Below are 19,186 nucleotides of genomic sequence, written 5' to 3'. Positions count from 1 at the left end.
CAGACAGTGAGCTCTGTGAGGGCAGGCACCGTTCTGTCTTAACCTCCAACAGCAGTCCGGATCAAAGCTGGCACATGGTAGGTACTCATTAAATATAGCAAGGGCCCCGTGTTGAGTAGACCCTTTCCCCATTCTGAGCCTCCGTACTTTCCCCTCTACCCCCCAAACACACAGACTTTCTCCGGGGAGCTGTCGGGGAACCTTGACTCCCACCCTTTCCCTCCTTGGCAGCTGCTGGGTGACGCACCCAGGGGCGGGTGCTCCGCCCCACAGCGGACGCTGATTTAGCCCGGTTGGGCAAGGCCAGGGTTGCCTGGGGGGAGGTTACTCATCCCGGGCTCAGGTAAGAGGGCCCAGGTTGGGAGGCGGCACACCCAGGGGGGACGCCGAGGGAGCAGGACCTAGCCATGGACCCTGCCAGCAAAGCAGGCGCCCAGGCAGTGATCTGGACCACGGGCTGGCTCCTGCTGTTGTCGCTGCTGCTTGGAGAAGGTGGGTCCTCCCCTGCTTCCTCCCCTGCGGGAGGGGATGGAGGAGGTCGAGGAGGGGCTCTAGGAAGGAGGTCTCTCCTACCGGGAGATCTGTGGGAACGATCTCGCATTCTGAGCAGAGGGGACTGTGGGAAGGATCCCCCGCCCTGGTCCGAAGGAGCAGTGGGAAAGGATCCCTCACTGAGCTAACTGGACTGCGGGAAAAGTTCTCCCATTCTGAGCGGAGAACCGGGCGGGGGCGGGGGGCCCGGGGGAGGGGTCCCTCCCATCCATAGCAAGGATCCCCCCATCTTGGGCAGAAGGGGCTGTGGGGAGGATGCTCCCACTGTAGGCATAGGCGGCTGGAAGGAGAGCGGCACCAGATTTGTGGCGAGGTTTTTACTCCTGTCCCGGAAAATTGTGGGCAATAGCATTGTCACGTCCCGGGGACAGAGGGCGTGGGAAGGACTATTTCTCCTTTCGGGGACGAGGCTTCAGTAGGAATCGCTTAGTTCTGCTCGGCCCTGCGCCCCCAGGAGCGCGGGCCCTGGAGTGCTACAGCTGCGTGCAGAAAGCAGATGACGGATGCTCTCCGCAGAAGACCAAGACCGTGAAGTGCGCGCCGGGCGTGGACGTCTGCACAGAGGCCGTGGGGGCGGTGGAGACCAGTGAGTGGGGCCCTCGGGTCCATTCGTACCCCTTCGAAGCTCCTCCAGCCAGGCCCCGCCTCCTTTTGCCCCGCCCCTTCTTTTGAATTTGTCCGCACCCATTCAACGCCCTCCAGGACTCCCTTTCATCCTGGCTGGAGCCCTTTAACACCACTACCGTTAAGGGCTTAGATGGGTGAGGGGCTGCCGAGTAACTGACTGGGGTGAACTGGGAGATCCGGGATCGGGGACTTGGTCCCCTTCGAGGGCACACCCTATCCATTTCTGCTCCACCCCTGAGACCTCCCTACCCACTCTGTCCCTGCCAGAATCCTCTATCCAGGTAGGCCCGTGGTGATGCAGACCTTTCTAGGGCTCTCCTCCTAGGTTCCCTACACTGAGGCTCCGCCCCGCTGGCCCACCCCCGGGGGAAGCCCGCCCTTCTCTGAGGCTACAGTTCCCGGAGACCCCACCTCGGTCTGACCCGGTGCCCTTTCTGTCAGTCTCCCAGTTCCTTTATAGGATGCTTTCTGCGGTTCCGCCCCTCTGCCGCCGAGCCCCGTCCTAGCTCCACTCTTGGCCCTCCTCCTCGATTTTGTCCAGAGTCTGTCAGCCTGTCTGTTCCCTCGGACTCAGCTCTTTGAGGTTCTGCCCCTCCGTCTGTCGTCCTTCCCCCGGCGATCGGCTTTCTGAGGCCCCTGCCCTTCGACTCTGGCCTGGCTACCGTCTGGCCGTGGCGGGGGGAGGGGGGAGGAGGAGGAGGAGTCCACTCGAGGCCCCGCCCCCCCGCCTCCGCTCACCCCGCCCCTTCCTCTCCGCAGTCCACGGGCAGTTCTCGGTGGCAGTGCGGGGCTGCGGGTCCGGACTCCCGGGCAAGAATGACCGCGGACTGGATCTTCACGGGCTTCTGGCCTTTATGCAGCTGCAGCAATGCGCCCAGGACCGCTGCAACGCCAAACTCAACCTCACGTCGCGAGCGCTCAACCCCGCAGGTCGGTGGAGGCGGGCCCTAGGCCCGAGGGCGGAGCCACACCGCGGCTGAGCCACTGGGGTGATCCCCAGCTGGAGGCGGGAGAACTGCGCACGGGCCGGGGGCGGGGCCACGCGGCGGCAGGCGGGGCCTCGTCGCTGTAGGCAACGTAGCGGGGACGCTAAGCGCGGGGCCGGGCGCTGGGGCCCGGCTAGAGGCCGAGCTCGGTGTACTAGGCTGGAGGGACTTTGGGCGAAGCCGTGCTGCCTGAACCTTCTCGACCCCTTCCTTCCGTCGCGCTCCCCTCGCAGGCAATGAGAGTGCGTACCCGTCCAACGGTGCCGAGTGTTACAGCTGCGTGGGGCTGAGCCACGAGGCGTGCCGGGGCACGGCTCCACCTGTCGTGAGCTGCTACAACGCCAGTGAGCGCGTCTACAAGGGCTGTTTCGACGGTAACGTCACCTTGACGGCAGGTGAGCGAGCCGGGAGGAGGGGGCCTACAGGATTTGTAGTGGCCTCTGGCCTCATGGGCGGTGGGTAGTCCCTTTACCCAGAGGGACCCATCTCCAGCGCATTCTGGAAAATTGTAGGCCCAAGTTCTCGTCTCACCCTAGAGCGTCGTGAGAAATGCAGGCCTATCCCCAACGTAGCGTGGGGCTACGGTTGCTTTTGTCCTAGAGGTTTTTTTTGGGAAATACGTTTCCATAGAGGTCTGCCTGGTGCAGAGTGGGACGACGTGCTTTGGGAAATGGAAGCCTCCAAGCTTCTAGAATCCAGGGAGTCTAGTTGTGATTCCTCAAAACTCAAGGGGTCAGGGTCCCCACCCAGCCACCTAGGAGAGAGGCCACCTCCTGGCCTCTGTCTCAGGGAACCCTGGGAGACATCCTTCAAACGCCTTTTCTGCCAGGTGTATTATGGGAGATGTAGTTCTGATTCTTAAGACTAAATTTTGGCAGGTGCAGGGAGATGGGAAATACGATGAGAGGGATGTTTGTTTTGCTGTTTGGTCTCATGAGAGGTGTATCTCTGTCCAGAGTCTCCAGACTTTCTTCCAAGGCATTGTGGGACTTGTAGTTCATCCTACACACCTTTCCGCTCTAAAATGGAAAACGTGGTCCACCAAGTGCCAAAGACAGTGGGACAGTGTTTCTCAAAGTGGCGCTTTTTGGATTAATGGATGTAGAGCCCCCTGTTCCCTGTTTTGGGGGTTCTTGCCCTGGTCTTGCCTTTAAGTTTCCTTCGGGCTCTGCAACCCTCCAACCACCGACCTCCCTGTGTCTCCCTCCTGCAGCTAATGTGACTGTATCCTTGCCTGTGCGGGGTTGTGTCCAGGACGAGTTCTGCACGCGGGATGCGGTGACAGGCCCAGGGTTCACACTCAGTGGCTCCTGCTGCCAGGGGTCCCGCTGTAACTCGGACCTCCACAACAAGACCTTTTTCTCCCCTCGGATCCCACCCCTTGTCCTGCTGCCCCCTCCTAAGCCCACCACTCAGGCCCCAACCACCTCTGTCACAACCTCCACTCCAGCCCCAACCACTCTTGTCTCTGCCACTAAACCCACCACGGCCAGCCAGACTTCCCCACGGGAAGTACATCCTGAGACCTCTCAGAAAGAGGAATCTAGCTTGGCTGGAGGTGCCGCTGGCCACCAGGACCGCAGGAATATGGGACAGCACCCTACAGGAGGGGGGGCCCATAATAAAGGCTCTTCAACTTCCTCGGCTGGGTTGGCAGCTCTAGTGTTGGCCTTGGCTGCTGGCACCCTACCATGAATTTTGCCATCTAGAAACTTCCGTCTTGCCTTATTCCCCAGCCCTGGGTACCCTCTCTTCCCATGACTTCCCTTTCTCCTCACTGGACTGGGCTGGCCCAGCCCCTCTTCTTCCAATCTCCGCGCCCCCCCCCCCCCACTACCCCCAGCTTCTGCTGCACTGGTTTGCGGCTTTGGGAAATAAATTTACCGTTGTATATATATCCTGCCAGGGTGTTGTAGGCAACAGGTGTATCTCCCTCTTCTTTGTCCCTCCCTGGTCTCCTCATGGTGTCTCTGGGCAGAGAAAAGTCAGGGCTGTCACAGGGAAGATGGGAGAAACACTGATAAGCTTTCTATTCACCTTCTTATAGCCAGTCTGGAATTTGGGGGGGGGGTGCGGAGCAGGATAATGGTTCCCTCCTCTGCTGGCTGGTGTCCCTGCTCCCCATCCCCTCTCTGTGGGAATCGGTTCAGCATCTGACTTCCTTATTAGACTGTGAGCTCCTCAAGGGCAGGGACCGCGCCTCAGGCCTCCATGTGGTCAGTTTCTGGCACATGAAGGTCTCAATAAAAGTTTAATTCCTTTGTATAAGCGTTTCGAAGGACTCATTTCTTATACTGACCTCTTAGTGTCGCCTCTTAGCTGAGCTAGGGCGGGAGTGTCGAGACCGGTCGCAGAGAAGCTGAGACCTGGAGCCACAGCCCAGGGGGGAGGTTGGGGTTGGAATTCCTGTGCTCTCCTGGGGTTTAGCCAGCTTGTGGGCGATCCCACCACTGGTGAAGGGGATGCCAGGTGAAAGCGTTAGGCAGTGGCGAGGGTGCCTGGGGCTTTTAGCAAGGTTTGGGCTCAGAGGGGAACTCTGCTTAATGGGTTGTCCCCCATTGCCAGGCCCCACCCGCCTTGTCATCTGTTTGGTTTCCCAAGGATTGTGTGGTGGGCTTAGCCACTGCATCGCACCTGTCCAGAGGTCTCACGGGTGCCGCTGTCAGTCTGTGTTCGTCTAAGCTCCACCTCCTTCTCCTCCAATCAGATGAAGGTGTAGGGGCCCCAGGGAGGAAAAGCCTGGCTTGAGCCTGAGGCCCCGGCAGGCTTTGCAACTGCTTGATGGAAGGGGGACCAGATGTGGGCAGGAGCGAGATAGTAATAGTGATATTTCCGACATCACTATTTTAATTTTTTTTTTTAACGTTTATTTATTTTTGAGACAGAGAGAGACAGAGCATGAACGGGGGAGGGGCAGAGAGAGAGGGAGGCACAGAATCGCAAACAGGCTCCAGGCTCTGAGCCATCAGCACAGAGCCCGACGCGGGGCTCGAACTCACATACCGCGAGATCGTGACCTGAGCCGAAGTCGGACGCTTAACCGACTGAGCCACCCGGGCGCCCCTGATGGGGAGTAGTAGTATGACAAAACAATAGTAAATAATGATTACAGGGACAAAATAGAAAATAAGAGCACGAGCAACAGCAATAATAACTAGTTATGGAATGTTAATCATTTACTTTTTTAAAAGATTTTTAATGATTATTTTATTTATTTTTGAGAGACAAGAGCATGAGCGGGGGAGGGACAGGGAGAGAGGGAGACCCAGAATCCGAAGCAGGCTCCAGGCTCCGAGCTGACCGCACAGAGCCCAATGCGGGGCTCGAACCCATAAACCGTGAGATCCTGACCTGAGCCGAAATCGGACGCTTAACCGACGGAGCCACCCAGGTGCCCCAATTTTTTTAAAAGTCTTACCACGTGCCAGGCCTGTACCAAGGATGTTTGCGTCCACAGTCTTATTTTCCATTTACATTCTCAGAAGGGATGGCTGGGGAGACCAAAGCTCACAATTGGTAAAGTGATTTAGCACCACAGCAGACCATCCATGTATCCGGTACTGTGTTAAGTGCTGTACTTGCATTAACACACTTAATTTGTACAACCATTCTGTGAGGTAAGTATTAATCATCTGCATTTTACAAGATGAAGAGACGAGACCCAGAGAGGTTGAGACACTTGCCCCAGGTCACCCAGCTAAAAGTCACTGGAACCCAGATGTGAACCCAAGAGGCGTGGTTTGGCTTTACTGAGCGTGACCGAGATAGCTGTGACTTTTCCCTCAGCTCGACTAAACTTTAGATAGTCTTCTCTCTGTTTTTATTTTATTTAAAAGTTTTTTGTTTTTTTTTGTTTTTTTTTTTTTAGGGGCACCTGGGTGGCTCAGTCGGTTAAGCGTCCGACTTCAGCTCAGGTCATGATCTCACAGACCGTGAGTTCGAGCCCCGTGTCGGGCTCTGGGCTGATGGCTCAGAGCTTGGAGCCTACTTCCGATTCTGTGTCTCTCTCTCTCTCTCTGCCCCTCCCCCATTCATGCTCTGTCTCTCTCTGTCCCCAAAATAAATAAACGTTAAAAAAAATTTTTTAAAAAAAATAAAAGTTTTTTTTTTTAACGTTTATTATTTTTGAGACAGAGAGAGACAGAGCATGAATGGGGGAGGGTCAGAGAGAGGAAGACACAGAATCCGAAGCAGCCTCCAGGCTCCGAGCTGTCAGCACAGAGCCCGACGTGCGGGGCTCGAACTCACCGAGTGTGAGATCATGGCCTGAGCCGAAGTTGGATGCTCGACCAACTGAGCCACCCAGGCACCCCTACTTCTCTCTGTTTTTAAACCGCTGACCTCCCTCTCACCCAGGCCCTTCCCGAATCCACATGGCCTAACCACAGGGGTCCCAGACCTCGCTTTTCTTAGAGCATTGACTTTAGAAAACTTGTCATTATAAATTCTTGCTCCCTCCCTTTGAGAGATATGTAAATATCTTTAAAAGCCGCTTGCCAGTTTTACAATCCAGGAAATGTCGGTCTCAGGGGACCTGGGAACCATCTCTTTGGAATGTAAACATCTAAGGAGATTGCCCCCCTATCTCCCAGTTTCCCTAAGGGGGTGAGAGCCTAACTTCTGTGGGCACCTTTTTCCCAGTTGTAAAACTGCCTGCTGTCACAGAGACACAAGCACGTTTCCTTTTCCTTTGGGGAAAGCCAGTTAGCAAACACAGATGATCTAAGATCTCCCCTTAACTCCAGCTCTTAAAAACCCACCTTCTCTTTGTTTCAGTTGAGTTCAGACTGAGCGCTGGCTTCTTTTCCCTCCTGCAGTACCCTCCCCCCCCCTCCCCCATAAAGTCCTCCTTCCCTGTTTAACGCAGTCAGGTGCACTTTTGTTGGGCAGAAATCATTTACATCCAAAATCATTTGTGGCTTACCGAGAAAAATAGTTTCCAGTGTATCAATCTCCTTATCATTAGCAAAAATCATTTGCAGAGTTAAATCTAAACTTTACAGAGTCTGGGCCCTAATCAACAATAAATAGGACATCCAGGGGCGCCTGGGTGGCTCAGTCGGTTGAGTGTCCGACTTCAGCTCAGGTCATGATCTCATGGTTTGTGAGTTCGAGCTTCGCATCGGGCTCTGTGCTGACAGCTCAGAGCCTGGAGCCTGCTTTGGATTCTGTGTCTTCCTCTCTCTGCTCCTCCCCTACTCACGCTCTGTCTCTCCTACAAAAATAAATAAACATTCAAAAAAATTAAATAAATAAATACAAAGCTACATTAACCAGATAATCCTTGAGTGGTTCTGTGAGACAGTGCTCCAGTAAGATGTGAAAAATTTTTAAGGTTCTGCTTTTGTCTAATTTATACATTTTAGATCAAGCATTGCCCCACAGAAATACATTGCAAGACACACATAAGCTACATGTCATCTGGGGAGTTAAGCATCCGACTTCAGCTCAGTTCATGATCTCACCGTTTGTGAGTTCGAGCCCCGCATCGGGCTGTCTGCTGTTAGCGAAGAGCCTGCTTCAGATCCTCTGTCTCACTTTCTCTCTGCTCCTCCCCTGCTTGCTCTCTTTCTCTCTCTCAAAAATAAAATAAACATTAAAAAAATACATGTAATTAAACATTTTTCTAGTATCCACATTAAAGAAGTGAAAAGATGTGGTCAATTTTCGTAATTCATTCAACCTCGTATATATGAACATTATCACTTACAAAGTTAATCAATATAAGACCATTATTAATGAGATATTTTGTGGGGCTTTTTACACTAAGCCTCTGGAATCCCGTGTGCATTTTATGCTTATATTACGTTTCAATTCACACTAGCCACATTTCAAGTGCTCAATATCGAAAGCTTTGGAACTTTGTATATCAGTGTAAGGCTTCACTTACTCAACGTGATGTATATCATGGTTTGTTTATTCTCCTATTGATGGATACCTGTGCCGTTTCCAGTTTGAGGCTATTACGAATAAAGCTGCTAGGAATATTCTTGTACGCTTGCTTTTACAGACAGAAGCTGTCATTCTTCATGCATAACTTCTTAGGAGTAGAACTGCTACATTAGAGGATGTGGGTGTGTTCAGCTATTAAGAAACTGCCAGAGGGGCGCCTGGGTGGCTCAGTCGGTTAAGCGTCCAACTTGGCTCAGGTCACGATCTCGCGGTCCGTGAGTTCGAGCCCCGCGTCGGGCTCTGGGCGGATGGCTCAGAGCCTGGAGACTGCTTCCGATTCTGTGCCTCCCTCTCTCTCTGCCCCTCCCCCGTTCATGCTCTGTCTCTCTCTGTCCCCCCCAAAAAATAAATAAACGTTGAAAAAAAAATTAAAAAAAAAAGAAAACAACAAATGATTGGGGTGCCTGGGTGGCTCAGTCGGTTAAGCGTCCGACTTCGGCTCAGGTCATGATCTCGCGGTCCGTGGGTTCGAGCCCTGCCTTGGGCTCGGTGCTGACAGCTCAGAGCCTGGAGCCTGCTTCAGATTCTGTGTCTCCCTCTTTCTCTGACCCTCCCCTGTTGATGCTCTCTGTCTCAAAAATAAATAAATGTTAAAAAAAAATTAAAAGAAAAAAACAAACGATCGATGCTGACCTTAGTGGGTTTACGTTGGAGAAGTAACAGGATGTTTACATGGTCACAAATGATCTCCCTGTGAGATCTCCCTCACAGGAGGGAATATTGACATAAAAAGAAAATACCCTAGGGCACCTGGCCAGCTCAGTTGAGGAGCAGTGCGACTCTTGATCTCAGGGTTGTGAGTTCGAGCCCTGTGCTGGATGTAGAGATTACTTAACGATAAAATCTGTAAAAAAAAAAGGGTTGGGGGGTGCCCGGTGGCTCTGTCGGCTGAGCGTCCAACTCTTGATTTTGGCTCTGGTCATGATCCAGGGTCATGGGATCAAGCCCCGCGTTGGGCTGAGTATAGAACCTGCTTAAGATTCTCTCTCTTGGGGTGCCTGGGTGGCTCAGTTGGTTAAGCGTCCAACTTCGGCTCAGGTTGTGAGCTCGTGGTTTGTGGGTTCGAGCCCCACGTCGGGCTGTGTGCTGACAGCTCAGAGCCTGGGGCCTGCTTCGGATTCTGAGTCTCCCTCTCTCTCTGCCCCTCCCTTCCCCTCTCTTAAAAATAAACATTAAAAAAAAAAAAGATTCCCTCTCTCTCTCTTTCTCTCTCTCTCTGCCTCTGCCCCTCTCCTCAGCTCAAGTGCTCTCTCTGTCTAAAAATTAAAAAAAGAAAAGAAAAGAAAAGAAACGAAACCCCGGAAGGACCACTTTAACCGAATGATCAGAGTTAACATCACTAATAATGGGACGGACACAACAGCTTGGACCTCCTGATACGATACCCGAGAAAGGACAGGCCTCACTTCTGTGCTATTGGGCAAAACGTGCCCAGCCTGAATCTAACTGTGTGGAGGCATCAGACGAGCCCAAACTGAGGAACATTTGACAAAGTGGCTGACCTCTGCTCCTCAAAAATATCCCTGGCAGGAAACAAAGAATGACAGAGGCCCTGTTGTACATGCAAGGGGGATAAAGAGGCCTGACAACAGAGTGCGTGTATGAGTCAGGATTTTCTTTTGCTACAAGAGACATTATTTAAGCAATTGAAAAGAATCTCAAGGAAGTCCACAAATTAGATCATTTATGTTCCGTGTTAATTGCCTGATTTAGATAGATACCCTATGCTTATGTAGGAGGAATGTCCTTGTTTTTAGGAAATCCACATCAATCTGTATTTAGAGGTCAAGGGGCAACATGTCTACCACTTACTGTCAGGCTGTTCAGGAAAAAAAATATTTATACAGAGATAGTGAAAGTGATAAAATAAATGTGGTAAAACGCTAACTCAGGGTAATGTGGTTGAAGGGTAGGTAGAAATTCTTTGTTGCATTGTTATAGTTTTTCCTGTAAGTCTGAAATTATGTCAAACACTTAAAAAAATTAAGAGGGAACCATAGTACCCCAGTAAAGCAAATAATAATAATGTACCTGCCTCAGAGAGTTGTGAGGCTAGGACATATATATATATATATATATATATATATATAAATGGCTAGGACAGTACCTGGCATCTAGAAGGTGCTGGCTACGTGTTATTATTTCTTTAAAAAAAATTTTTTTTAACGTTTATTTACTTTTCAGAGACAGAGAGAGACAGCACGAGCAGGGCAGGGGCAGGGAGAGAGGGAGACACAGAATCCGAAGCAGGCTCCAGGCTCCGAGCTGTCAGCGCAGAGCCTGACGCGGGGCCTGACGCGGGGCTCAAACCCACAAACTGCAAGATCATGACCTGAGCCGAAGTCAGACGCTTAACCAACTGAGCCACCCAGGCGCCCCTATTATTTATTATATCTTTATGCCTCTGGAACATTACAGAAAGTAGATGTTTGCCAGGTAAATGCTTGCTCCTTAAGGCATCCTTTGTTTCTACGTGCCGGGCACTGAGGTAAGCATTTTATAGGCACCACTGAATGCCCTGCGCGGTCTTGTAGAATAGAGCTAGCATTGGTTTTCCAACTTTTATTATAAAAAAAAAAATCTCACCCAGACCAGTTGGAAAGATCATGCAATGCACATTCCTTTGTGCTTCACTTAGATTCAGTAACTTCTAACATTTTTTTCAGGCCTACTTAATGATGCTCCATTTTATAGATGCAAACACTGAGGTGCAAACAAGATTAAGTCACTTCCTGAAGGTTTTCCTGAGCTGGGATTTGGACCCAAGGAATCTGACCCCAGAGGGTGCCCCCCAGATATGTTCAACATTGCGGGACACAAATGGGGAGGCCCTGCCCTGACCTTCTACAGCTCCCTGTTTAGCACAGCACCATTCAGTATGGTGGCCACTAGCCACGGGCAGTGTATGCTTTTAAGTCTAAACTCACTAAAGTTAAATACAATTTAAAATTCAGTTCCTCAGGGCACCTGGGTGGCTCAGTCAGTTGAGTGTCTGACTCTTGATTTTGGCTCAGGTCATGATCATAGGGTCGTGAGGTCAAGTCCCGCTTCAGGTTCCACACTGAACCTGGAATGTGCTTGAGATTCTTTCTCTCTCTCTCCCTCTGCCCCTGTCCCCGACTCTCACGTGCACTCTCTCTCTCAAATAAAATAAAATAGAATAATAATTAGGGGTGCCTGGGTGGCTCAGTCAGTTAAGCGTCCGACTTCAGCTCAGGTCATGATCTCGTGGATTGTGAGTTCGAGCCCCGCCGTATGGATGGCACAGATATCAAAATTCTCATTATTAACACACCGGATTCCAGTGGAAAAGACCTGTGATTTCAACCCACGTGACAGTGGTAATGGCAGTGAGCATTGGTTAGAGAATATGGCAGCACCAGACCGGGGGGAAATCTAACCAGCTGGACATTTCCTCTCCTCACTCTTCACTCTATTTTTAAACCTTCCATCTGCCCTCATATGCCTGTTACTTTTTCCTAGTTTCCACCCTACCTCTGACCTATCATTAGCATGAATTCAGTCGTTAGCACGCTGTAATCCTTTCTTTTTTAAATGTGTATTTATTTTTGAGAGAGAGAGAGAGAGAGAGAGAGAGAGCAGGGGAGGAGCAGAGAGAGAGGGAGACACAGAATCGGAAACAGGCTCCAGGCTCTGAGCCGTCAGCACAGAGCCTGATGTGGGGCTCGAACTCACAGACTGCGAGGTCATGACCTGAGCCGAAGTTGGACGCTTAACCGACTGAGCCCCCCGCCCCGGGGGGCCCCAAGTGTGTTCTGTGCCAATGGTCGTGACTGAACTTTCCCAGCCTTCCCGTGGGCTGAGTCAGAATTGCTTTTGTGGCGGAATCCGTGTCTCTCCTGGGCTTGCTTTAGATTAGGTAACTCTATTCATGGGAAGAAGCAGGATGTGGAGTTTGAGGTGGGACCGATCCAAGCTCATATTCTCTGTTTATTACCTGTGTGAATTTGGGCAGTGACTTCACGTCTGCGAGCCACCTGTCGTATCTGTAAAACGGCCGTGATCACGCGTGCTTCCTAGGGGGAGCGTGAGAATGATGCTTAGGTCTGTGAACAGCCCTGGCTGGAAAGAGCGATTAGTTATCGGTCGCTGCTGAAACTCTGTTTCTGTTTTCTCCACTTGGAGTTCTTCAAGGCAATAGGTACCCAGAGCAAGATCCCGGGTTTCAGTGCAATGGATTAGAAATCTCCCAGGAGTGGGGGTCGGGGGGGGGGAGGGGGCGCCTGAGTGGCTCAGTCGGTCGAGCGTCCGACTTCGGCTCAGGTCATGATCTCATGGTGTCATGGGTCCGAGCCCCGAATTGGGTCTCTGCTGTCAGCACGGAGCCCGCTTCAGATCCTCTGTCCCCCTCTCTCTCTGCCCCTCCCCCCCACTCCCCTTCTCTCAAAAATAAAGAAACATTAAAAAAAAAAATCTACAAAGTGAGTGTTCATAGGTACCATCAGGTGTCATGACCATGGTTTGAAACCCACTGGGGGTTTGTGAGCCAGTGGGCATTGTCCCCTGACTTAACTCGTTTATGTGGAAAATCTGACCGTGTTACCTCAGTGCAAACACGATGGAATGTGGTTGTTAACCCCCCAGCCTGATAGAATGTGCTCTTGCATTTGTCATTTCATCAAATTTGTCATTTAATTAATCTGGAATACTCCATCCCCCTGCCCCCCTTTAGAAAGAATCATTGTTGAGCCCTTGAAAAGTAATCTCTAAAAAAAACAAAAAAACAAAAAAAACAAAAAAAACACGACAAGAAAAGTAATTTCTAGATTCCACCCTAATAGAACTTCCTGTGGTGACAGAGATGTCCTGGAGTCTGTGATGTGCAGCCCAGTGGCTGTGAGCGCATGTTGAAAAGCAGTGAGAGGCGCCTGGCTGGCTCAGTCAGTGGAGTGTGCAACTCTTGACCTCGGGGTGGTGGGTTTGAGCCCCACGTTAGGTGTAGAGATTACTTTAAAAAAAACAAACAAACGTGTTTTTATTTGAGAGAGAGAGAGCAAGAGTGGAGAAGAGTGGCAGAGGGAGAGAGAATCCCAAGCAGGCTCCATGCCCAGCGGGGAGCTCAATGCGGGGCTCGATCCCGTGACCCTGGGAGTATGCCCTGAGCCCAAATCAAGAGTGGGTTGCTTAACCGATTGAGTCACCCAGGTGCCCTGGGTATAGAGATTACTTTAATTTTTTTTTTTGATGTTTATGTATTTTTGAGAAAGACAGAGACAGAATGAGAGTGGGTTGGGGCAGAGAGAGAGGGAGACACAGAATCCGAAGCGGACTCCAGGCTCCGAGCTGTCAGCACAGAGCCCGACGCGGGGCTCGAACTCACGAGCTGCGCGATCATGACCTGAGCCGAAGTCGGACGCTCAACCGACTGAGTCACCCAGGCGCCCCATATAGAGATTACTTTAAAAAATAAAATAAAATCTTTAAAAAGAAAAGCAGGGCACCTGGGTGGCTCAGTCAGTTAAGTGTCCAACTTTGACTCAGGTCCTGATCTCACCGTTCATGAGATTGAGCTCTGTGCTGACAGCTCAGAGCCTGGGGCCTGCTTCCGATTCTGTGTCTCCCTCCCTGCCCCTCTCCCGTTCATGCTCTGTCTCTCTCAAAAATAAATAAACATTTTTTTAAATTTAAATTTTAATTTTAATTGAAAGTTTTAATTTTAATTAATTAGAATTACATAGCCACATATGGCTAGTGGCTACTCTATTGGATGGCAAAGCTCTAAACTGACCTCCTGGGTATTGGTGAAACTGACGTACTCTCTTCTCATAATTGGGTTCGATGAACAAATAGAGGTTCCTGAGCTGGGGTTTAACATGCACATCCTGTCTCCCTGACTCTGCCAGACTGTTCCTGGGGACTAGTCTATGCTTTTCAAAATCAGCATGGCTCTGGGCTGGCCATTTAGTTGCTCCAAAACTCAGTTACCCAGTCTGTCAAGTGGGGGATGACGTCCCTTCTGCAGGGTATTGTGAAGTCAGGCTAAAATTCTAAGCCAACCCCACCTTTTCCTAGTAATGTGAGTTTGGGCAAGTTGCTTAACCTTTCTGCAGCTTTAGTTTCATTAAGTTGGGAGTAAGACAGTCCCAAGGAGTAAGCAGTAGCTACAAAGTACTTACAACAGTGCCCGGGGCCTGAAGCAACCTATATACGTGTATGTCCTTATTATAATGTCCTTGCAAAAAGACTGGACAAAAATTGTAGGTCATGAAGTCAACTTAGTCTCCACCAGTGTTTTGGGGGTTTGTTCCTTCACTGGTTTCTCTTGGAATTATTTTCCTGTGTTATGTTAATAATTTATATAAAAACAACAACAACCCATATTTGATATTATCTTTCAAAGCAAGGATATGTTTCATTTTGTGACATTTTTATTTCAGTGTTGCAAATGTGTTTCACAGTAGTCTTGATGTCGGATCTATTTCTGACTCCCAGTGTGCTCAAACAAGTTTTAAAAGCACTGCTTTAATATTTTTTTCAGTGGCAAGATCTCAAAATTACAGAAAAGTTGCAATTGTGTGGTACAAAGAAATGATCTTTCCTAAACTGTCCAAGAGTGAGTTGCCGGTGTTATGCCCCCATCACCCCTGGATAGGTTGTTCAATGTGTGTTTCCTACGAACCCAGACCTTCTCCTGTATAACCAAACTAGAGCCTCAAAAATGAAAAGTGTTAGCATCATTAAATTACTGCCACTCAATTTTTATACTCTAGTTTTTTCCACTTCTTATACTCCAGTTTTTGCTGGCTATCCCAATAATGGCTTCCGTGGCAAAGATTCTGATCTAGACTCTTGTATTTCCATTTCCGTCGTGACTCTCTTTAAAAAAATTTTTTTAAAGTTTATTTTGAGAGAGAGAGAGAGAGAGAGAGAGAGAGAGAGAGACCATGGAGGGGGGTCAGAAAGAGAGGGAGAGAGAGAATCCCAGGCAGGTTCCATGCTGTCAGCGCAGAGCCCGACGTGGGGCTCGATCTCATGAACCATGAAATCATGACCTGAGCTGAAACCAAGAGTCGGATATTCAACCAACAGAGCCACCCAGGCGCCCCTCCTCCCTTGTCGTGGTCTGTATCTTCCTTTAGTCTGGAAACATTCTGCATTCTTTCCTTGACCTTCATGACTCCCGTGAACAACATTAAAGGCCAGTTTGGGGGTTGGGTGTCCATGAATGTGTGTTCGCCTGGTATCTTCCCACAACCAGAGTCTGGTTAAGCGTCTTTGGCAGGAGTGACACAGAAGCGATGTGGGGTCTTCTTATACCCCTATCAGGACTTGTGCTTTGCTACTTCAGGAAGGTGGCGTCTTCCAGGCCTCCCCACTGTAAAGTTACTCTTTCTCCCTTGGTAATTCGTGTGTGCTCTAGGGAGATATTTTCGGGCTATGCAAATATCCCATTCCTCATGCAAACTTTTGATTTATTCATTTAGTCCCCTCAAAATAGACTCAGCATCAACGGATTCCAATGTATTATAACCATTGTTTACTTTGATGTTCAAAGTGTCCCCACTTGGACCAGAGGGAGCCCCTTGGAGCTGACTTTTGTGTCCTTTTGGCCTGACCCCCTCATTCTTGGAGCATTTCTTTGCTTCCTGGCGCAACAAGATGTGCTTTCCCACCCGGCCCAGTCCCGGAAGTAGCCTTCACCCCAAGAAGCCTTGCTATATTTTGCTGGAGACTGAGATTCAGAAACCTGAATTTGGCTGCTACGTGGGGTTGTTGCCATGGGCTCTTGCTGCACCCAGGCTCTCTCAGTGGACAGAGGTAGGGAATATATACTCATACACCTACATATATACATGTACCCAGACTTACGTCTATGTTTATTTCTGCATCTGTTTTTACACATCGGAAGCCATGAGCGTCCCCTGCTCTCTCCAATCCCACCCCCACACTGCACAGTCCATTCTTCTTTTCTCTGTTTGCATAATTGTAGCTCATGTCTCCATCAGTGAGAAATCTTTTTCTTAAGTTTTATTTATTTTGAGAGAGAGAGAGAGAGAGAGAATGTGAACAGAAGAGGGGGAGAGAGAGAGAGAGAGAGAGAGAGAGAGAGAGAGAGAGAGAATCCCCAAGCAGGCTCCGCACTGTCAGCGCAGAGCCTGATGTGGGGCTTGAACTCACGAACCGTGAGATCATGACCCGAGCCACAATCCAGAGTCGGATGCTTCACCGACTGAGTCACCCAGGCACCCCTCCATCAGTGAGAAATCTTAATACGTTTACTTATTTGCTTGATCCCCCTGAATGTAGCTAATCTCTTGTGGTTGCCATCCGCCCACGCCACCAGCCCCTGGGACGTACGCCCTGCTGATCCCACTTGTCTCTGACACCCAATTCTGAACCCTGTGCCCCCTTGCTCTGATCTCTCTTCCAGACCTGCTTGCTTGGGTGCAGGAAGGGAAGGGAAAGGAAGAGATTAAAGTATTTAAAATAGAATAGATGATTGTTTTTGCTCTTTGATTTCTACTTCTAAGCTCCTAGCTCTGCTTTTCTAAAAAAGGCCAGATTCTGCCTAACTTAAGCCTTCTTTTATTGAACTGGACATAGCTTCAAAACGTCTTCAGTCTAGTGCTCACCAAAACAGAGGTTTGAGCGAGAAGAGGGAGGAGAAGGAAGAAGAACATGAGCAGAAGAATCTAGCTCAGATGAAAAGCAACAGAGGGTGGCTCAGTCGGTTAAATGGCCGACTTCGGCTCAGGTCATGATCTCGCGGTTCGTGGGTTCAAGTCCCACGTCAGGCTCTGTGCTGACAGCTCAGAGCCTGGAACCTGCTTCGATTTCTGTGTCTTCCTCTCTCTCTGCCCCTTCCCCTGCTCATGCTCTGTGTCTCTCTCTCAAAAATAAATAAACATTAAAAAAATTTTTTTTAATTAAAAAAAAAAAAAAAGCAACAGAGGCAAAAATGGCGTCATCTCATCCCCGCATTTTCCCCAAGGTCTTTGAGGCCCATGTTTGTGCTTGAGAAATGGATTTCGCCATCAGGCAGGTCTTGCTGGAGACAAGGCAGGTGTGACAGGGGACAGGGTGGGAGGCTCTGAAGGGACTGGCCCTTCTGGTTTCTCTCCTTCCCAGGTTTGTGTTTTTAATGAAGGGCTTATTTAATTTTACTTACATAAGCAGTACGTGGATACCTTCTCCATGTGAAACATTTAAACAACACAGAGAGAGCCAAAGGCCATTTTGAGAGACTGGCAGTCAACCAGCAGCGGAGGGGAGAATTTGGAGCGTAGCCAGCAAACGTTGTTCAAAATGACAAACGCACATCCCTTTGACTTGGCCGTCTTCCTCCAGGGAATCTGTTTTACAGGTGCGGCCTCGTGGCTGGCGGCTGGCGGAAGGTCTGCCCAAGTGACACTGATTCTAGCTCGGCTTCTAATGGCAGAAAACTAGGGATAGCCTCAATGTTTATTAACAGCGCGCCTGTTGGGGCTCTGGGGTGGCTCACTTGGTTAAGCGTCCAGCTCTGGATTTCGGCTCAGTTCATGATCTCGAGGCTCGTGAGTTCGAGGCCCACGTCCAGCTGTGTGCTGACAGCTCAGAGCCTGGAGCCTGTTTCTCTGCCCCTCCACCCCCCTCTCAAAAATATATACACATTAAAAAAAAGAGGAGACTCTTTCATGTCTACGGGCATTAAGAAAACGCACATCTAGATGTATTAATCTGGAGAGATCATGAAGATAATATCGCTCAGTGACAAATAAGGAAGATGCCGAGTAGGGTTCCACTTCTGTGTAAAAGCGATGATCCAGGCATGAATGTTTATATAGCCTAAAATATTTCAGGAGATACCCCCAAGGCAGTGAGTACCCTTGCCTCCGGAAAGGGAAAATTGGGTGGCCATGGGATTCATCCTTCCTGATGCATCCTTTCCGTTCTTCCTGTGTGATCTTGGACGGGTGGTGGGGCTTTTCTGAGCCTCAGTTTCCCCGTTTGGAAAGGGACGGTCATTAAAATGAGAGACCCGGGCTCTCGCTGGGGAGTTGTACACCAGGTGGGCCAATGAAGAGACAGGCCTTCCCACCCTGACCCTCCTGGATCTGGGCCTTGGTGGGGACTCCTTCCAACTTTCCGCTTCATCCCCCACGGTCCGTGGCACCGCAGCCCGTGGTCTGCAGCCAGATGCACAGGGGATTTTCCTAAGTCCTGGGCGGTCTGGGGCAAGTGAGGGGGCAGGTGATCCAGTCCTTCCCCACGGCTCTTCATCCCACCCACTCCCCCACGCTTGGGTCCAGTGCAGTTTCTTCCGTTTCTCCAGGATCATCCTCTTCCTCTGCGGGGCCCTCCGGTGAGCGTGGGTCGGGGGTGCTTCCGGGGCTCTCGCTCACCCAGCCTGTGTACCAGCCCATCTGGGCTCCACATACAAGGAGCTCCATTGCCTGGGTCCAAAGCCCTCCTCCTCCCCCAGTTTGTGACTTTGAGCAAGTCGCTGCGTTTTCTGTGCCTCAGTTTCTTCATCTGTATAATGGAAGCAGGAACTACTTTTTGGGCTGTCGTGAAGACACGGTAATTGGTGAATGTGTCTACATCTGCACTGTGCAATACGGTGGCCGCATGTGGCTACTGAGCCCTTGAAGAGTGACTGGTCGGAATAGAGATGTGCTGTGAATGTAAAATACCCTGCAGGTTGGTTTTTTTTTTTTTTTTTTTTTTTTTTTAAGTTTATATATTTATTTTTAGAGAGACAAAGACAGTGTGAGTCGGGGAGGGACAGAGAGAGGGAGAGGGAGAGAGAGAATCCCAAGCAGGATCTGTCCCATCAACACAGAGCCTGATGCGTGGCTTGAACCCACAAACCACCAGATCGCGACCTGAGCCGAAACCAAGACTCAGACGTTTAACTGACTGAGCCCCACCCCCACCCCGCCCCGGCGCGCCCCCACATTTCATTTTGAAGACTTAGCAGGAAAAATGAAAGAATGTAAAAGACTTCATTAATACTTTTTATATTGTTCACATTCTACAATGATAATGTTTTGGCCATGTTGGGTTGAACTGTGAGTAATCTCACCTGTTTCTTTCCTTTTTCTAACATGGTTACTAGAAAACTTAGA

General features: G+C 50.0%; 2 protein-coding genes across 2 annotated transcripts in view; both read left to right on the top strand.

Moving 5' to 3' along the window:
* The first annotated feature begins 332 nt into the window (after window positions 1–332).
* Window positions 333–4,430, top strand: LYPD3 (LY6/PLAUR domain containing 3). Its single transcript, XM_040457252.1, has 5 exons — window positions 333–492; window positions 1,007–1,138; window positions 1,939–2,109; window positions 2,399–2,560; window positions 3,379–4,430. Exons 1-5 carry the CDS (start codon window positions 408–410, stop codon window positions 3,858–3,860), a joined length of 1,032 nt encoding a protein of 343 aa, XP_040313186.1. The 5' UTR covers window positions 333–407; the 3' UTR covers window positions 3,861–4,430.
* CD177 (CD177 molecule) overlaps window positions 2,452–19,186 on the top strand; it is a 60,851-nt gene continuing 44,116 nt past the window's right edge. Inside the window, exon 1 of the mRNA XM_040457246.1 lies at window positions 2,452–2,560. The gene's annotated coding sequence lies outside the window, so the exon portion shown is untranslated. The remainder of the gene's footprint in view (window positions 2,561–19,186) is intronic.

The sequence above is a fragment of the Herpailurus yagouaroundi genome, unplaced genomic scaffold (genome assembly GCF_014898765.1).
Source record: "Herpailurus yagouaroundi ecotype Mexico unplaced genomic scaffold, PumYag 220, whole genome shotgun sequence".
Taxonomy (NCBI): Eukaryota; Metazoa; Chordata; class Mammalia; order Carnivora; family Felidae; genus Herpailurus; species Herpailurus yagouaroundi.
This window is presented reverse-complemented; position numbering and strand designations above follow the sequence as displayed.

Excerpts from the sequence above, each read along its gene's own strand:
- LYPD3 (XM_040457252.1), top strand. The coding sequence starts at position 408 with ATGGACCCTGCCAGCAAAGCAGGCGCCCAGGCAGTGATCTGGACCACG. Across the intron at positions 1,139-1,938 it reads CGTGGGGGCGGTGGAGACCA|TCCACGGGCAGTTCTCGGTG; the intron begins GTGAGTGGGGCC and ends TCCTCTCCGCAG. Across the intron at positions 2,561-3,378 it reads TAACGTCACCTTGACGGCAG|CTAATGTGACTGTATCCTTG; the intron begins GTGAGCGAGCCG and ends TCCCTCCTGCAG.